At 46.9% G+C, this 19,915-nt stretch overlaps 1 protein-coding gene across 1 annotated transcript; it reads left to right on the forward strand.

Annotated features, from left to right (window-relative positions):
* The first annotated feature begins 1,445 nt into the window (after positions 1-1,445).
* On the forward strand, positions 1,446-19,573 carry LOC134607684 (fucolectin-1-like). Its single transcript, XM_063450227.1, has 4 exons — positions 1,446-1,478; positions 2,259-2,351; positions 18,412-18,688; positions 19,381-19,573. The coding sequence occupies exons 1-4, from the start codon at positions 1,451-1,453 to the stop codon at positions 19,553-19,555; spliced, it is 573 nt and encodes a 190-aa protein (XP_063306297.1). The 5' UTR covers positions 1,446-1,450; the 3' UTR covers positions 19,556-19,573.
* The last annotated feature ends 342 nt before the right edge of the window (positions 19,574-19,915 follow it).

A 19,915-nucleotide genomic window follows, 5' to 3' on the forward strand; every position in this document is an offset into this window, starting at 1 on the left:
GGACAGAATCACCTTGGACCTGTAAAGGGCAGTGCCAGATTAAGAGCCCATTGTGCCTCTGCTGAAAATTATGATGGGCATGATTACAGAATCTAATCGACCAAAAACACTAAAACGGTCATACCTTCCAATGTATCTGGCGGAGGTGGTGCTAGAGGAAACTCACACGATATAGCTATAAGCAAACACATACCCTACGCTAATCTTGCGTTTTCATCTTTCAAGTAAATCTATACCCCCTAACAGCAGGTCCGGTGAAGTAGAATGTCGGTGGGTGGGGTAAAAAGGTGGATCACTGACAAGAATCATGTATCCAAAACCGCCCAAAGGGTGGAACATGCCCAAAAAGGAGGCGTGTGTGCTTGAAGAATTAGATGGTCAGCCTGGCGTGAATGCATGTCAGGCTGCCTGCCAATCATGCAGGCTGGCCAACTATGGCCATATTGTGCTGACAGTACTCTGAGTGTGGCATAAATGCGTCTAATGATACGCTCGCTCAACGCTTTCTAAGGACTGTAACCTAACACTCGCTGGTCCACTCCTCTCCTTACCTTCCTACTAGGAGGCAGGAGCTCCTGGTATATAGTCTGGGACAGAAAAAAGGTGGATGTAGTGAGTGTAGAAGAAAGAGAAGATGCCATTCTTTCAACCTCCCACTGCCCAGCAAGCCTGCTGCATGTTTATTGTTTTTTATCTGTGTCGTCCCCCACTCCCTCCGACGTCGGCTTAGATCATGCACATACACTCTGAGATGGAGAGAAGCATTTAATAGCACCACGAGAAGGCATAGGAGTGTTGGTTCTGGGCTGTAAAGCTGACAAGCAGCCAGACTGTCCCCCCCTCCCCCCCCCCAAAAAGCGGATCTTGTTCTGTATGAAATAACAGCTTGTAAAAGCGGCAGATCTGCTGTGTGATTAGTTTGCAATTCCCAATGATTCATTGTTTAGTAAATAAGCCCTGCATTCCTACTCATTAATACCGAATTACTACCAATAACCTGCCCATGGGATGGGAGAGATTTTAAAGTTACCCTTTTTAATTACCAGTAGATGGTTCTTAATTGACAGCCTGCAGTCATTGCAGGGATATCCGGAAAATATGGTTTATCTCACCCCCTCCCCTACCTGGATTGTGCTTCCCACCCAGTAATATCCCACCCAGTCTATAGGGGGCGTCTGATCTCCTGTATTGATTAATAAGCCAGTAATAATTGAACTTTAAAATGCATTTCATAATGGCTGGATTGGAAATGTTCTCCAATTCTGCTCATTTCCAATTTAACTAATTCATACTAGTTTGTCATTCAGATTTCAATTCACAGTTTAGTGAATAAGCCCCACCACCAGCATTGTGGGGGGTCTCAGCGTAGTCCACAGCCAGAGTTTGTTGGCAGCTTTGGCTAATAAAAGGAGACTGATCCGCTTCCTTTACTCAGATTCCTTTGATGACAATGGAGAATAGTTTCAGTCAGTTTGGCTGTGAGTATTGTGTGTAATTCATTGTATGTCTAGCTAGTTGATGTTATGTGTGGCCTAAGCCAGGGCTGGGTTTAAATTGTGTTCAGATTAGACTGCTGTATATGTATCAGTGTATGTAAGTGTGTATTCCTGTTTGTATTGTGTGAATCTGAGTATAGTGAGCGCATGCAGGAGGGTTAATGATGTTAGAAGTGGTTATGGTAATGGGGAGGCTTAAAGAACACAAATCCTAAATCTTACATATTTACTCCAAGGAAAATGTGTATTCCCCCAGTGGGGGCTATATATATAAAAAGCTACAGTCTTTAGTTTCTATTGACCTCTACAGTCTCTATAAAATTAAAGCGGGCATGCACTGCGAGTGCTTTAGGGGTCTACAGTGTCTGTATATTCCAACATTTTGGTGGCTGAGATCCTATCGCATACATCCCAAGTGTCCCTATTTAGGAGGGACAGTCCCTCTTTCCTATGAGCTCCATATTGTTCGTGTGTAAGATACATTGTTCTTGTTATAAATTACATTTTAGTTGTATAAATGGTTATTAGTATTTCACAGGACTGGCCACACCCCCTAACATTAAAGCTACCCTCCCTCCATATGGGTGGTCCGCACTATGCTGGGGGAAGGTGCACTCCAGCTGTTATGGAGAACATCTCCACTGGGTCTCTGCATTGCGGAGGATGTAGTGCGGACGTTTGCCAGCCCCTGTACTAGGTTATCACGGCAGGCAGTATGGATGCTTAGAGAATAACTGTCTTTCTTTCTGTTCCTGATTACAGCTGCTACTGCCCCCTGGAGGATGCCCTGGATCCTGCTTCTCTCTGTATTCTGCTCCTATGAATTTGCATTTGCCTGTGTTCCGCTGCTAAATGGTAAACTGGTCTGTTCTCGTATCACTGGGTCTGGCTGGGTTGATGTAAGGATCTCTGGGTGAATGGGACTATAATATCTTTCGCTCACATTCCTCATTTACAGGCCTTGTATTTGCAATGAATGGACTTCCTTTATTGCCTCCTAATGCATGGGGCAGGTTTGCTGCGGAGGGCCTTATCCTATGGCTAGTTGGTCATACATTCACCATAATTATAGACTTGGTTATGCAATGTTCTAACTACACGATCTGTGGATTTTTTTTTTTTTTACTTCCTGTAGCTTTTAGAATTAAATCCCTTATTTTTTTGACCTATGGTGGCAGTATGTATGGGCTTGTGCTTCCTAATTGGGACAAGCATCTGCAAGATGGGGCTTCCCCACCCCAGTTCTTCCTTGTCACAGTAAGGGACGGATCAGGCATCTGTTGGAGGTGAGGCACATGGGTTGCCTGGGGAATGAGGCCCAATAGCTGTCCAGGTGGCAGGCTGAGCCGCCAGGTTCCTTCCATGGAGGTACAGAGTTTCACCAGGATCTTTGTATGCTTAGTAGGTACTGGCGTTGGGAAGAAAGTGCATGGCAGGCCTGCGCACAGCAGTGGAACGCACGCCTGGCATGCGCAAATTCCACCAAAGTTCCATTTGCGCATGCACAAACCAGAACTTCCTGGAAAGGCCAAGTGCAGACGTTGTGCAGTTCCCTCTTGCAGCAGGACTCTTGTCAGAAGGTTTCCCTGTGTCACCAGCCCCCCACACGGCTTAGAGGTTTTCAAGGTAAGATTTGCTAATCTTTACTTTGAAAATCTGTTATGATTGGAGTTTTGCTTAATGGTCTGTTTATGCACCTCTGCCATAAACATGCTTTTCTTGTAGTATCTGTGCTGTTCCCCTTCCTATCGTACTGGGGTATATAATTTTAACCAAGGTGCTGCAATTTCTTTAGCCTGGTGTCAAGATTAAGCCCTATCTTGGGATTCTTATGGCGAATCAAATCGTTTATCAGCTGCTGTGCCTGAGACGGTCCAAAGAGGCAGGTGGAAGAGAAGGCCTTCGGCTACATCTAATGTGGCTTCTGGCGTATTTGTCTCAATCTTATTGAGACAAATATCTGATTCATCATATTGTGTGGAGTTGGTTCCCACCTGATGTACTAAGAAGGTTCATTGGAAATGAATTGGTCATGGGGCAGGATAATATTCTGAACTTTTATGAAGGTTCTCTGTTCCTCAAACCACATGTCTGTCTTGTATGCAGAAAATGGGGTAAAATTCTGTGTAACGAACCGTTCTTGCCTGATTATTTATTTTTGACAATCTTTATTTTTCATTTTACGTTGTACATAAATGTTAATAAGCAAAGGTTAAAAACGATGGCAAAGAAAGTTATTGCGATATTACAACGCTTAGAGCAGTAAACAAATGTTCAGTCAAACCATGGGAAGATAAAAGTAGGAACTAAGAGTGCGCGTTCGAACAAAATTTTCAACTGCTATAAATGGGTGATCATACGTTGCGATATTGGGTGGTGCAGAAGTGTGGCTAGTCTCAAGTGGAAACCCACTTAATTACCGACAGGGCTGCCTGTTGTCATGTTGGCTTTCTAGTGACTTTCTAGTGACTTGTTTTTGTACCCTGCCCTTCCCATGGGTGGCTATTATCTTACCCGCAGTCTTTAAGCAAGGAAATAACTATGGCCTCAATTCAAGTCCATTGACCGAGAGCTGTCAGGAAACCTTTAATGCGTTGCAACTGGATTTAAAGACCTCTGAAAGTCTAGCAGTGTAACTCCATAAACGTGTTGGCTGCTCATGTCCGATCGTCTACCCAATGTGCTGAAGAATCACACCCATTGGCCCACTTTGCATGGTGGGGGGGGGGGGGGGGGGGGGGGTTCTATAGTGATGAGTTTGACTCCCACACTTACACAATGTAGACCTTAAGAGGTAAGGTAGTCTGTCGGACCTGTATTACGGGATTGAACCGGTCAAGGTCTCGCATCGGGCGTCTATCGGGTACGCACCGGCAGGGCCAACATGACCCGTGGTACTATTCGTAAACCCTGTGAGTGCAATTATAGGGAGTGCGCCAGGTGGGTGGAGTCTTAAGTGGGTCCCGGGTTAGACCCTGATGACTTCTGTCGGTCATAAGCTCTGCATTCCGTACCACGGGGTCCCATGGTGCCGGTCTCCCGCGGTTCTGCGGGCCCCAGCCTGGTCCAGCACGTGAGGCTCCAGCTCAGGGCTAGACGCCAGGTTTGGCGTGGGCCCTCGCGTCTATCTGGGGGTATGGTTTTGCGGATGGTCTCGTAGTCATCCCTTTGGTTATGTCATGGAGTGTGATGTATTATGTGGACAATGTAACGGATCGCCTGGCACCCCAACTAGGTACCTCCGTTGAAGGATGCTGCTAGCGTTTCCTGAGGACTCCAAGCACTGCAGCCGACACCACAATTACCGAACCGGAGAAACATATACATTCTCTCAAGCATATGAATGCTGTATACAGCCAAATAGGACAAACCATGCGAATAGGTTTACACTCCTAGCAGTCAAACTGGAACAGCATACAATAAATCCTCCCCCAATAATGAGACGACACTTCACTTTGAGGGTTAAGCAGGAACTCCCTGTCCTGGGCCAAACACAGTACAGCCCACAGGGTTTTACAGAACAACCAATCAATCCGTACAATACACACAGGCACTCCCACACAAAATCCTCCCCTCTGCCTGTGATATGATTACTGAACACAATGGTTAATCTCATTATCACAGGCAGAGGGGAGGATTTTGTGTGCGGTCAAGAGCAGGGGGCCCTCCGGCCCGTGGCGTGCAACGCTCGATTTGGCTTCTGAAGACCTGCATGCCATGTAGTCAATCCAGGGACCCCATAGTCGCGAGCATTGCTCTCCTGTGCCGTGTAGGTCTACCTTGATGCTTTCCATGTTAAAGATTTCTTCTACCTTCTCTGTCCATTCCGACACAGTCGGCACCAGCTGCGATTTCCATTTTGGTAGGAATCAGGCTCTTAGCCGTGTTCAGGAAGTGTTTCGTTAGGGACTTTGTATCTGCCAAGCGGCATCCCAGTGTGGTGGAGCAACATAGGGAGGGGCTGCAGCGGAACATCCGAATCCAAGATCTCCCCCAGTTTTCCGTGTATTTGTTGCCAGAAGGTGGCTATGGCTATGAAGGTGACCAAATGTGCAAGTTCGTACCATCCGCTGTTCCAAATCTCCAGCAACGGGCTGTCGGTGTCAGTCCCATGCGGCATAGTCTGGCGGGCGTCCTATACCAACAGGTCAGGAGCTTGTAATTAAGCTCCCGAATTATGGTAACTGTTCCCTGGTGTGTCAGAGCGTGGATCTTCCTTTTGGCGTCCATCAGGACGGTCCCCGTGGCTTGTTCCCACTGTGACTGGTAGGGGGCGGGCGGCGGCCGTGTAGCCCTAATAAGATTGGCGTAGAGGACCGAGATGCCCTGTGGCAGATGCGTCCCCCCTTCATGGCACAAGGACTCAAAGTATGTCAAGTCCCTGTGTATCAGCTGCAAACCAGGTAGCGTGCGGCATGAGTGTCGCATCTGATGGTACCGGAATCGCAGCAACCCTGTAGCCTGAGCTTGTGTCAGCAAAGTCTTGAGGGGCTGGATTTGGCAGTTTGTACACCAGTCTCTCAAATGCAACCCGTCTGGCCTTCCCAGACCTCCCGCTATTTCCGGGTTATAGACCACTGGTGTCAGGGGGGACAGGTTGGTGGAGAGGTTCAGTTTATATGGTAGGTTCAACCACACTCGCAGGGTTGCCCCAACCATCGGGTGATCACAGATGTCTCTAGTCTGTAGGGGGTGGGGGAGCCACGTTACCAACGGGAGTTGTCCTTGGGCTTGCGTGCGCTCCAGGTGGACCCAGTGCTTGTCTGTTTAGGGGACGTGCCAGTCGACTATTCTGAGAAGGTGAGCGGCATGGTAGTAGGACTGCAGGTCCGGGAGTCCCACCCCGCCCAGATGTTTTGGCTGGGTCAGCTGTGTGCACTTAATTCTATCCTAATCTTCGGATGTCCATATTCATGGCTTTAAAGAAAGCCTAGGGGATTCTAATCGGGATAGTCTGAAAGTGGTACAAGAGCCGCGGTAAAAGGTTCATTTTGATGACATTGATTCTGCAACATTCCTGTCCCGCCTGATTGCCTCCAGGAATGGTTCCAGGGTGAGGGTGAATAAAAGGGGGACAGGGGGCACCCCTGCCTCGTACCATTCCATATAGCGAATGATGGGGACAGGGCACCATTGATCCGCAAGCGAGCCCTCGGAGCTACATAATAGCTGTTATCCACAGCAACACGTGTGGGCCAAAGCTCGTGAATTGCCAGTCCACCCGGTCAAACGCCTCTTCGGCGTCGGTCGAAAGGAGGAAGCTACCGCGGGCGGTGTTCCGGGTGGCGTGAATGATGTTGAAGGCTCGAACTGTTATCTTTGGCCTCCCGGGATGATGCCCGTCTGGTCTGGATGCACTAGGTTCGGGGAAACAAGGCCCACCCGAAGTGCCAGGATCTTAGTAAAGAGCTTGAGGTTCCGCGTTGAGGAGGGAGATGGGTCTGTAGCTAGTGCACGCAGTAGGGTCCTTCCCCCTATTTTGGGATGACTGCCACCATTGCCATGAGGGTATCCCCGGGAACCTCCTCTTCTCTCCCCCCCCCCCCCTTCCAGAATGGAGTTTAGCCCTGTTAAGAGTTCAGGCATGTGGATCTCCCTAAAATTCTTAAGGTGGAGGCCATCCGGGCCGGTGCCTTACTGATCCCAGGAGCTCACCTAGCGTGATTGGGGATTCTAGGTCGTCTTCTTTTTGGGACTGCGAGAGCTTCCGGTGCAAATGTTCCAAATATTCACTCTTCTCCGTCAACTGTGCCTGGTTCGTTTCTAATCCCCCCCCACCCCTTCCCCCTCCTTCGGACGGAAGGTTATATAGCTTGGTGTAGAAGTCCTGGAATTCTGCTGCGATTTGATTTGGTAATCTCGTGAGGGCACCTCCCTTCGTCCGGAGCGTGGTAATCTGTGCTAGTCTTTTGTAGCATTTTGGCCAGCATGCAGCCACACTTGTTAGTGTTCGTAGATGTACCTGTGCGATTTGCGTAGCGTATGCGTTAATTGTGTGAGGAGCTTCTTCAGATCCCTGCGCGCTTCCAGTAGTGCCCGGTAGGTGTCTTCCGAGGGGGCCACCCTATGCTCCCGATCTAGTTGCACGGTACTTGCGTATAGATCCGCCAGTCTGTGGTATTCCTTTTTACGCTTGGTGCAGGGTTTGATAAAATGGCCTTGGATTATGCATTTATGCTGATGTTTAATATGTTAACCATTAAATGGGGTAAAGGTTACATCCAAGATACACTGGGAAGCCAGAAAGTTCTGCAGTTCTCTTCCCTAATCCCATAGGTGAAATAGCTGCTTTAAATACTCTGTGGTCAAGACGGCCGAGACCTTAGACTATTGGGGGGGGGGGGGGGGGGGGTCTGGGTGCCAGGTCCACCTAGGATTAACCCTTTCTGCTGTAAACATAGCCGTTTCAGAGAGACGGCTATATTTACTTTAGGGTTAATCCAGCCTCTAGTGGCTGTCTCATTTAGAGGCGCTTCCACACTTCTCACTGTGTTTTTTTTTTATTTTTTTTTATTTATTTTTTATCAGTGAGAAGACGCCAGCGTCCATAGGAAAGCATTCTCAATGCTTTCCTATGGACTGACTGCACACGTGGCTCTTGCTGCGCATTCAGCCGATGACGGGGAAAGGAGGAGAGTCCCCAGCGCCGAGGGAGCCCATCCAGCCCGACGGACACCCTCAGCACACTATAGTGCCAGGAAAACTAGTGGTTCTTTAACATTCCCAGGATACATTTGGGAACCCATATAGATCTTAATCTCTTCCCTGGCTTTTAAGGGGAATCTATTTGCAATCACTGGTTTCCTTATCTAGTACAGAGGGCACTGCTTGCTCTTTACGAGTCTGCCAAATTATTCCTTGTTTTTATTTGTCTTCCAAACATCTGGTACGCTATTTACAGAAACCGTGTCCCTGTTGTATACAAGGAGTTGGCTATGGTTCTAGTGAACACGTAGTTAAGTTCCTCAGGAATCTCCTAGATCTCAAAGCTGGATTGTTCCTTTAGACCTGTTTTTGAATTTAAATTATTTGGTTCAGAATCGAAACTGATGCTTATGTGACTGATTTTACCACATGACAGGAGACTTCCTATTTGCATAACTCTTTACTGAAAATCTCCAGCAGCACAGTAACAACCAATCAGAAAAAAGTCGGATGGCCCATAGAAGGCCCCAACAGTGACATCACTCCCTCTTTCTTTGCTGCTCCAGCCTGCACAGGTCAGAGCAGCCGGCCTGCGACAAGCAAGAGCATTGCTGACGGCGCCATCTTGGACCTCGCTGGTATCGCGAGATTCACGGCGGCCATTTTTTCCTACTACTTTGACGGATTGGAAAGCACCTGATCTGCACCTTTAGCATTGTGTTTTTTTGTTTTTTTTTGGTTTTTTTTTTTTCAGGATTGCCTTCACTGTAAAAGCCCAGATAAACAAGATCTCCTCATACATATCAGGTCAGGTTTACATTAAAGCAACAGTACCTGTCCACTTGCTGGAGATGTTTCGCATGCGGAATCATTGAGGAAACTGAGTGTATTTCAGAGTACCCTTCACAGGGATACATTTATAGTTAATGTACCTAGTGCACATATTGAACGTGTGCCCCCTCTGGGTATTTTTTATGGCTCACCCCCCGATCTGCACCTTGCATTGCTTGTCCTTTCTCAGGATCGCCTCCACAGTAAATCAGCTCAGATCAAACTGATCGCCACATACATATCATGGATGTTTGAACACTGCCTGTCAGTTTTACATTAAAGAAACAGTACCATTCCATTTGCTGGATACGATTTGCCTGCAGGATCATTAAGGAAACTGAGTGTATTGCAGAGTACATGGATACATGTATATTGAACGTGGGTGTCCTCTGGGTATTTTTTTTTTTTTTTTCTTCAAAAATGCTTGTAAATGTGCCATCACTTTTTTTTTATTTTTTTTCCTCAAGGAGACTGAGTGTATATACTATACTGCCTGAGTGCATATTTACTGTTACCCTGCACAGGGTTATTTACATATGTACTGTACCGGTAGTACAAACAATACTGTGGCTGTCTACTGGCGTTTTTCATGGCATGCCACCTGGGCTGACCACCCCCCCAGCTATCAGTGTCTACTGGATATTGTGCCTATGGTTAATGTTGGTGTCCTCTGTCACGGTGCACCACCTGGGGCGAACCACAGCTAATAATTGTATGCGGGTCTGCTATGGTAGCAAATTTATGCACTGAATGTCCCTCTGTGACACACTAATCTGAAGAGATTGTGGTTTCAACTCCGGGTAAAACGGTGGTACACCCAGTACATAAAAGACACTCAGGTCTCCGCTATCTTTCAAGGGTATCCCCCTGTTCTATCAGGTGAGAGGGCCCTCCCACATTGGCACACATTACTACTATACACTCACAGGCATTAATAAATAAAAAAAAATTGGGTCACTATACCCTGGGCTCGCCCCTGTTGTACGAGGAGGCTGATACCTCTAGGTGATTACCCTGCCACTATTGCACCTCACTGTCCGTCACTGTTTCACACACGACCGTTCCAGACATGGAAGACACACCGCAACCGACCCAAGACTTCCAGGCGATGATTAACGCTGTGGTTGCAGCCTCAGCAGAGAAGGCTCTGTTACGAGCACTACCCCTACCCCAGGGAGACACAGGCCCACCTGATATGACGGAGGCCTCGGGCTCAGAACTGTCGAAGTCCAAACGACACTGGAAGGGTACAAGCCCCCCAGCCTCTAGAACCAAAAGGCAAGGCACCGGTTAAATGGCCCAAACATGTGGAACAGCGGGATCTTGCTCCCCTCAACCACCTTCCTCAGATGAGGAATATGACCCACACGGCAATCTTAACGTTGTGGATTAGTGGCGCGAAGACGCCTCCCTTTCGAATGAGGACGACTGGCAGGACCTACCGCAGTCATCCTAAAAATATGTCGGAGACCATCCTCAGGGAGATGGACGGACACAAACCTGCCCGGAGGGTCCCAAAAGCTGAAGATGGTACCTTCTTGGACGAGCAGAAGTACCACTCTTCGTCCCTCAGGATATTCGCCACAAAGAAATTGGGCCAGAAGCCAAAGGCCTACTGTTAGGCCTTTGATGGCCTCAAGTCAAAAAGAGATCTGGATGGAGACTTTTCCCCTCAGGATGCTTGCGCGGATTGTGGGCCTACTCTCGTCCTCAATCCAAGCAATATTCCCTGGACCTCTACACTAGAGCCATGCAACGCCTGAAAGCGTGATGCCTGCGCTCGGGTCACTCATATGATCATTGGATCCAGCTCTCAGAAGACGTTCGGACAGAACTTCGATGGTGGCTGCTACACATGCAAGCCTGGAATGGCAAAGCAATCTTTGGTTCATCCCCAGACTTCATCGTGGAATCAGACACAAGCCTCTGGGGTGGGGGCGCACACTGCGCAGACTCCTCCACAGGGGGACCTTGGCAGGGTGAAGAAACCGACCTCCACATCAACAGCCTGGAATTGATAGCGGGATCCTTCGCCATTCGCAGCCTTGCCGAAGACTTGTCCGACTGCTGCATTCTGCTCTGCATGGACAATATTTCGGCGGTACAATACATCAACTGCCTGGGCGGAGCCAGATCACAAGCCCTCACGGAGGCCACCAAGGACATATACCAGTTCTGCCTATCACGCTGTGGGTGGAATATCTACCAGGAACTGCCAACCTGATGGCAGACTGGTTCTCTCGACAATGGAGAGACAACAGTGACTGGAAACTCAACACCTCAATATTCCAACAATTGAGGCTCTGAAAACACCCATTGAGTCTGGATCTATTCGCGTTCCGGACCAACTACCGAACTACTACAGTTGGCTTCCGGACCCAAATTGCAAGGCAGTGGATGTGTTCCTGCAAACATGGCCAAAACAGGGGGCATATGCCTTCCCCATTTTCCATGATTGCAAGGGTGATTCGACCTGTACGGATCCACAAGATATCCCTACTGCTTATCACTCCCCTTTGGCAGAGCCAGGCCTGGTTCTCGGACCTATTAGAGATGTCCTATGACACCGATCCTTCCCTCTACTTCTGACAGGACCACGAGGGGAACATCACCCCCTTGTTCTAGATCAGAAGCTAGACCTGGTAGTCTGGACGATTTCTGGGGTTCCTTGTCAGTCCAGGGCCTATCGCAATCTACCAAAGACCTCCCTTGGTATTCATGGGCTCCCGGCACCAGAAGATGTTACATTTCCGCATGGACAGCCTGGAATAGTTGGTGTATGGAGAGGGACTCCGATCCCTTTTACAGCACCTATTCCTGTGATACTAAACTCTCTCTCACCTGTTCTCACAAGGGCGCTGGTACGATCCCTTAATGTGATTAGATCGGCCATATTGGCAGCGCACGTACCAATGCAGGGCATTCCGGGCAGTCAAGACCTGTTTGACGCTTGCTTTGGGATGCCAAGCGGTCAAGACCTCCAGCACCGAAATATTCATGCCACTGGCATGTGGATGTGGTGATACACTTCCTGAGGGAGTGGCCAGATAACCCGTACCTTTCGCTGAAACAAATTTCAGCCAAACTCACCCCTTTTTACTATGTCTCGTTTTGTTGCGTATCAGATGTTCGGGTGTTGTCAACAGTTTCACCTTCACTCCAGAAGAGGTTACCTCAGATCCCAGACTCTGTGTGGTTAGGACATTAATGCGTTTCTATAGAAGTCTCAGCTCCCCACCTAACATGGTCGGCGGGTCAGCTTCTGATTTTATGTGTGTGTGTGGGCCGGTGTCTAAGACCTTGGCCAGATGGATTCACTGGCTTCTAGCGTTAGCCTGCAGGGCCGGATTAAAATAGGGGCTGATTGAGATGCAGGCCCATTTAAAAAAGTTTTTTTTTTTTTTTTTTTTTTTTTTTTTTTACTACACACTACTCTTAGGTTTGTAACCTGACTTGTATTTTACTCGCACAGCTGGTATTTGAGGCTGCCTGGCCAGTGACCGTATTGCAGTTATACAGGCAATACAAATGCAGGTATTTTTTCTCAGTATATATGGAAATTACTCTGCAATACCAGCACCGGCCAGTAGGGGTCACTGTGAGTGGAGAGAGGCTATAGGTTGTTACAGCATATCCCTCCCTGCCTTTCTCTACTAATCACTGATCCATGGGGGAGCAGCTACACAGCACAGTCCAGACAGGAGCTCTACAGCTCAGGTAAGTGAGGGATGGGGGGGAAAGGCAGTAGGAAGACATGGGGACACTGAGGGACATTCGGAGACACAGTGTCTCGGTGTCCCCTAATCTCCCAGTGTCTGTGCCCCCATGTGTCCCATGTCTCCCAGTGTCTGTGTCCCCGGGTCTCTCAGTGACATGGGGACACAGTGAGACATGGGGACAGTGAGACACTGGGTGACTTGCGAGACTGAGACACTGGGAGCAATCCATCTATACAGCAGAATCAAACTGAGTAGTTGGTGATTTTACAGAACTTTCTCTTAGGTCACCCCTTGTGATTTACATCATGTGATGTCACGCATAACTATTCAAATGTATAAGGCTGGTATTTTTTTTTCCAAGAAAGGTGGCAACCCTAACTACTCTACACATACTCTTGCTTAACCCCTTAAGGACCAAAATTCTGGAATAAAAGGGAATCATGACATGTCACACATGTCATGTGTCCTTAAGGGGTTAAAGGAACACTAGAGGGTCAGGAACACAATCATGTATTTCTGACCTTATGTTAAAACCACAATTTACCCCCCCTTCCCCTCCCCGGGTCCCTCTTGCCTCCCTAAATATAGTAAACTCTTACTTGTATTCAAGTATGCAGCTGCTGGCTCTGTCCCTGTCTGCCTCTGAACTGACTGTCTGCTGACATCATCAGAAGTGGTGGTCTGCACAAATTACAATGCTTCCCCATAGGACTAGGCAGATCAGGGGCAGAGACAGCACAATTCAAACATAGCCCTGGCCAATCAGCATCTCCTCATGCAGATAAACTGATTCAATGCCACTCTATGAGGAAATTTCAGTGTCTGCATGCAGAGGGTGGAGACACTGAATGATGGTGCTGCACACTAGGCAGTACTGCCCCAGGAGGCACCTCTAGCAGCCATCTAAGGAGTGCCCATCAGAGTTATTTTCTCTGAAAAGACCGTGTTTACTGCAAAAAGCCTGGAGGGAATGATTCTACTCACCAGAACAAATACAATAAGCTGTAGTTGTTTTGGTGACTATAGTGTCCCTTTAAGTTTGGAAGCTTAAGAGGGATGCATGAGAACAAAACCTGTGTGGACTGGCTGACAAAATTAGTTCAGATAATGCAGACTTTGGTCTCTCTAACACTGTGGCATGTCCCCTTTCTTCTACACTCACTACATACACCTTTTCTCTGTCTCAGACTATATACCAGAGACTTCTGCCTGCTAGTAAGATGATAAGGAGACAAGTGGACATGTGAGTGCTAGGGGACAGTCCTTAAAAAGCGTGGAGTAGGCGCATCATTTGATGCATTCATGTCAAGCTCAGGGTGCTGCCTGCATAGTATGCCCTTAGTTGGACAGCCTGCATGATTGGCAGGCAGCCTGACATGTATTCATGCCAGACAGGCCTTCCAATTCTTTGGACAAACGTGCCCCCTTTTTGGGCATGTTCACCCCTTTTGGCAGGTCTGGTCACGTGATTCGCACCAGTGGCACACTCGTTTACCCTGCACATTGACTTCCTGCTTCACTGGACACTGCTGTTGGGGGTTATGGATTTACTTGAAAGCTAAGCATAAATTAGAGAGATTAGCTTAGTGTGGTTTTTGTATAGCTGCACCCTCTGAGTTTCCCTCTCAACACATCTCCATCAGATATATGATGCTTGGGAGGTATGACTGTTTTAGTGTTTTTGGTCGATAATATTCTGTAATTAGGCCCATCATAATTGTCAGCACCAGGCCCACTGGGCTCTTAATCTGGCCCTGCTGCATTGAACCATATTTTGGAACTCCGTCGGGGGTGCGGCCGCTTCACTGGCATTGTCGGCAGGAGCTTCCCTGGCCGATATTATGCATTGTGCAGATTGGACACGTGAGAGCACATTTAGACCGTTCTACTTTAGGCAGACTTCGCATACCTCTTTAACTTTGGTTAATTCACACCGTTAAAAATGCAAATCGGAAGCCTCCTGTCATGTGGTAAAATTGAAGACTATGCTAGCGTTAGTGTACTAATAATTTTAGTAATGACAGGAGGCGAGTATTTCCCATCCTATTGGTTGTGATGTAATTTTGTAAACGTTCTAAATGATATCTGGTTTATATCGTCTATGATATTGATGTAACATAGGTATATAGCATTGACTTTGTTAAATTGGTTACAGTTGGTGATACCGGAGGAACTGACGGAAGCCAAGCACAGAGAGATGGACACAGGTTTCTTCAGGAAGGAAGAGATTCTTTATTCGATTCACCGACCGGGACTCAGAGGGACTAATGTCACCAAAAAACAGCAAAGTCTGAGTCCTGATCATACAGTGTAGGCAGTGGCGTACATACCAGGGTCGCGGCTGCGACCGGGCCCGGCCCACCAGGGGGCCCGGCCGCCCTGCGACCCGGTATGTACCCACAGGGCCAGCCTCTTCTGCTGGGGGGCCCAGGAGCCGGCCACCTCCAGGCACCCCCGAGGCTGGCCCTGCTGTCACCCGACTGGCGCGCGAGGGAGCACTGTCCCCTGGGTGCTCCCTCGCGCACCGCACTGAAACCGGAGCTGGAAGATGACGTCATCTTCCGGCTTCGGCATCAATACGCGGCGCGCGAGGGAGCTGAAGAGGGAGCACCCAGGGGACAGTGCTCCCTTGCGCGCCCGCCAGCCAGCCGGGTGACAGCCTGGCCAGCAACACCACTGGACCCCAGGGAATTCCCCCAGCTCTCCCACAGGTAAGGAGGCTGGGGGGATTAAATTAAAAAAAAACAACGTTTGAGTGTGTTAGTGTTAGTGTGTGTTAGTGTTAGTGTGTGTGTGTGTGTGTGTCTTAAGCACTTGCCTTTCTCCAGCGCCGGACTCCCTTAACGCTGGGGATCTCTCCGTCCCCATCCGCCTCTCAGCTCCGAATGCACATGCGTGGCAAGAGCCACGCGCGCATTCAAACCGCCCATAGGAAAGCATTACTCAATGCTTTCCTATGGACGTTCAGCGTCTTCTCACTGTGATTTTCACAGTGAGAATCGCAGAAAATCCTCTAGCGGCTGTCAATGAGACAGCCACTAGAGGCTGGATTAACCCTCAGTGAAACATAGCAGTTTCTCTGAAACTGCTATGTTTTCAGCTGCAGGGTTAAAACTAGAGAGACCTGGCACCCAGACCACTTCATTGAGCTGATGTGATCTGGGTGTCTGTAGTGGTCCTTTAAGTGTATATGCATGCACTGGCATACATACCGCGGTCGCACGGGTCGCAGCCCTGCGACCAGGTGCCCGCCGCCATGTGTTGCGGCCCCAGCCTGCGCAGAGTAAGCGCTCGCGCGGGGAGGAGGGGGCCCCGGATCAGTTTTCGCACCGGGGCCCCATGGGTTGTGTGTACGCCACTGAGTGTAGGTCCCTTATATAGGCATGTAGCTCCTCCCATAATCAGTTCAACCTACACATACTCTTATCTAATCAACCGAATAGACTAAAATCCTGTTTGACCACATGGCTTGCCCAGCACAATGGAGGAGGGGAAATACTCGTATATCCTGTATTCCTACTTATGCTCCTTACACTACTGATTGTTTCTTGGCTACGTGTAACTGACTTAACTGGTACATCAACATATGCAAATGCACATACCATGTGGCAATCTTGTACTAATAAATTTACTTTTACTGAGATTCCACCACATTGGCATAACGTGCATTATAGTTGTTGGTGTAATAGAATATACATTATATGCTGGCAACTTGCCACTTCAGAAACCTTTCACTTATTTATCTTTCAGCATGCTTTGATACTGATCAAGGATGGACTAATCTTTCTACGTACATGTTAGAAGCTTCCATTGGTATTCAAATATTGTTGGACTGATATTATCATTTAAATCTTTGTTTTATTCTACCGGTTTATATCCTCGCTACAAAGAGGAAATTATGTCACTGTCAGGGCATTTTATGTGCCATCTGACTTTTCTGATTGGTTGTCACTGTTTCTGTGCTGCTGGAGATTATGCAAATACTCACCTGTCATTACTAAAATTAAAGGAACACTATAGTCACCTAAATTACTTTAGCTAAATAAAGCAGTTTTAGTGTATAGAACATTGCCCTGCAATTTCACTGCTCAATTCACTGTCATTTAGGAGTTAAATCACTTTGTTTCTGTTTATGCAGCCCTAGCCACACCTCCCCTGGCTATGATTGACAGAGCCTGCATGAAAAAAAACTGGTTTCACTTTCAAACAGATGTAATTTACCTTAAATACTTGTATCTCAATCTCTAAATTGAACTTTAATCACATACAGGAGGCTCTTGCAGGATCTAGCAAGCTATTAACATAGCCGGGGATAAGAAAATCTTAATTAAACAGAACTTGCAATAAAGAAAGCCTAAATAGGGCTCTCTTTACAGGAAGTGTTTATGGAAGGCTGTGCAAGTCACATGCAAGGAGGTGTGACTAGGGTTCATAAACAAAGGGATTTAACTTCTAAATGGCAGAGGATTGAGCAGTGAGGCTGCAGGGGCATGTTCTATACACCAAAACTGCTTCATTAAGCTAAAGTTGTTCAGGTGACTATAGTGTCCCTTTAAGATTATGCTAGCTTTAGTATACTAATAATCTTCAATTCTGCAGAAAGGAAACTGCATGGTGTATATAGATCAGAGATAAATAACCACCTGTCCCTCAAGAAGTTTTCAGAAGATGCGCCATAAGTGGATTGAAGAGATTTCATCTTCCTCCAAGAAACTCATGTTTTATGGTGTTCGGGTTAACCCTAATACATTATCTCTGCATCTGACTGCACAGGAAAGGTCCAACTTCTAATAAAGCGAAATTTACTTCAACTGGGTAAAATCTAAAATATGGCCGCTACAGTGGAAATTTCTCTGGGTCAAAAATGTGAAGGTCTTGGATTTGGAGTAGGCTAGCTTCAGGCTTTCTTCAGTAGAATTTGGTATATTCTGTCAGGGTAAAGTAGAGTTTCATCATAAACATTCAATTCTTCCAGAGTTATCCTTAAGAGCCGTTTATCAGCTCCTCTTTTGCACATCCTTCTACAACAATGCCACTTCCCTGCTGGAACAAAGGTGGCATACTAGAGGTTAAAAAGGGCATTACAGGTCTACCTATTAAGATCAGTCGATTACAGTGAACCAGATCACCAGTTTGTCATCTAAGGAAGTTTTTAATGAGAATGAAGCCTTTCGTAATGCTGTTTCTCGTTGTTTGGTTTATCAAAATGGCTTGCACTTCAGTAGCTTTCCTACGCCAGCTTCTCACAGTACATTCCACAAGGCAATGGCCACGTCATAGGCAGAGAGCTCTTGCTTCACCCGACAAAATCAACAAGGCTGCTTCTTGGTCCTCTTTTAGCACCTTTGTCAGGCTAGAGGTACACTCTTCCTCTAAAATTGTGTTGGGGCATAAGGCCCACCCGATTGGGAATCTTGCTATATCCCATACATCCTGTCACCATATGTCCCAAAAATATATTTTTATTTTTTACATCTTTTCCTTATGGTGGCGCGGTACAAATCTCTGAATTACAAACTTTGCTTGCGATATAGGGCGTGGGTGTTTATTCTTGCTACAACTGAGGTGGGTTTGCTGGGGGAAGCCCTCTATAGGGTAAAGGGGGAGGGACTTTTCTTAATTCCAATCTTGCAGATGCTTGTCCCAATTAGGAAGCACAACCCCATATGTACTTCCACAATATATTTAAACATTCCTGCTTTCATATTTTTGGTTTTCAGAGCGGAATGTGGCACTAAATCATCCAGTCTGCCAGAGCTCGGTAATCGGAGGTGGGAGACCCCGACTTGCTGTGGACGGGAATATGGAAGCAACCTATCAAGGTGGATCCTGCACGCACACAGATCTGGACTATTCGCCCTGGTGGAGGCTCAACCTAACAGAAAGCTATAAAATCAGCGCTGTTTTTGTGGTTAACCGGAAAGACTGCTGCAGAGAGCGGCTATATGGAGCAGAGATCTATGTAGGAGACTCTGACGACTACAAAAAAAACATTTTGTGAGTAGTTTGGGCAGAATTTACCACATCTGGGAATTGTGGAGAAGTCATGTGGGTTCAGTAAATTCTAGGCTGAAATAGAATAACTGGTAACGTTGTCCTATCACTGGTGGAAGGTACTTATATCGATAAGCTGAACAATCTACTAAATGGTGAGATTGTATCTACTCCACTTCTTCCTCATTCTGTCCGGGTTATTCACTAAACTGAATTGAAATGTAAATTCAAACTTTAATCCAAAACTGGGAATTCTCTAAATCTGCTCGTTATGCTTCATGCTTGGCTACTTCAGTCCTAAATTTGGAAGTTACTTTGCGTTTACTTTACATTGCTCGCTATTTTCACTTTTTAGTAAATGTTCCAATCCTGCTTCCTGTCGTCGTAAGGTTCTCTTGGTCCTGGGGTGGAATACAAAACTGGGGGTCAATGTGTATAATCTCTTAGATCCTCCACTGATCTGACACCATAGGGCACGGTTCTGTGAGATTAATTAAAGTTTATCTTGGCATATTCTGCAACTCTGCTTTACTTAAAAACTGGATCTTTCTACCATTTGGATTTAATAACCCTGCATTTTTGCCTGTGTTGGCATTTTAATCTAATCTTGGAGGACAAAGATCTGACTACTAGCTTTGTTTATACAATATGTTCCACCAGAAGCCATTTGTTTGAAATTCTTCTGTCTCCCACAGATGCGGCAAAATACCTGCTAGTGACATTCCCTCAGTGAAAATTTGCTGTGACGGAATAGAGGGACAGTATGTCACCATTATACTCACTGACCGCAGGCAGCATCTGACTCTGTGCGAGGTTGAGGTTTATGGGGTTCCTGCTAATCGTGGATCGGTGTGTGATAACATTGTCTAATGAATCAATAAAGTCATAAAATCCACAACTTTTTGTCATTTCTTAAGTCAGGGTGTCTGATATCTTCCTGTGAAATACTGTGTATCCTTGATGCTGGTTATTTACTAAACTGGGGTCTAGAGAATAGTGATGGAAACTGTGTGCGTTTTAGGCAATAATACCCAACGTTCTCTCCTGACAGCGACTGGGTCTGTAACCTGAAAGAAGCTGTAGTGTTATGGTACTTTTTAGCAGTAAACCAAAATGTTTAAATGTCTATCTGTTCCTGTCCGAATCAATAAAATAAATTGCGTATATACGCTGAAGTAATTAAGTCTGACACACAAGGTTCAGGTTAAAATAACTTCGAGGAAATTTATT

Source organism: Pelobates fuscus, chromosome 4 (assembly GCF_036172605.1).
Source record: "Pelobates fuscus isolate aPelFus1 chromosome 4, aPelFus1.pri, whole genome shotgun sequence".
Classification (NCBI taxonomy): domain Eukaryota; kingdom Metazoa; phylum Chordata; class Amphibia; order Anura; family Pelobatidae; genus Pelobates; species Pelobates fuscus.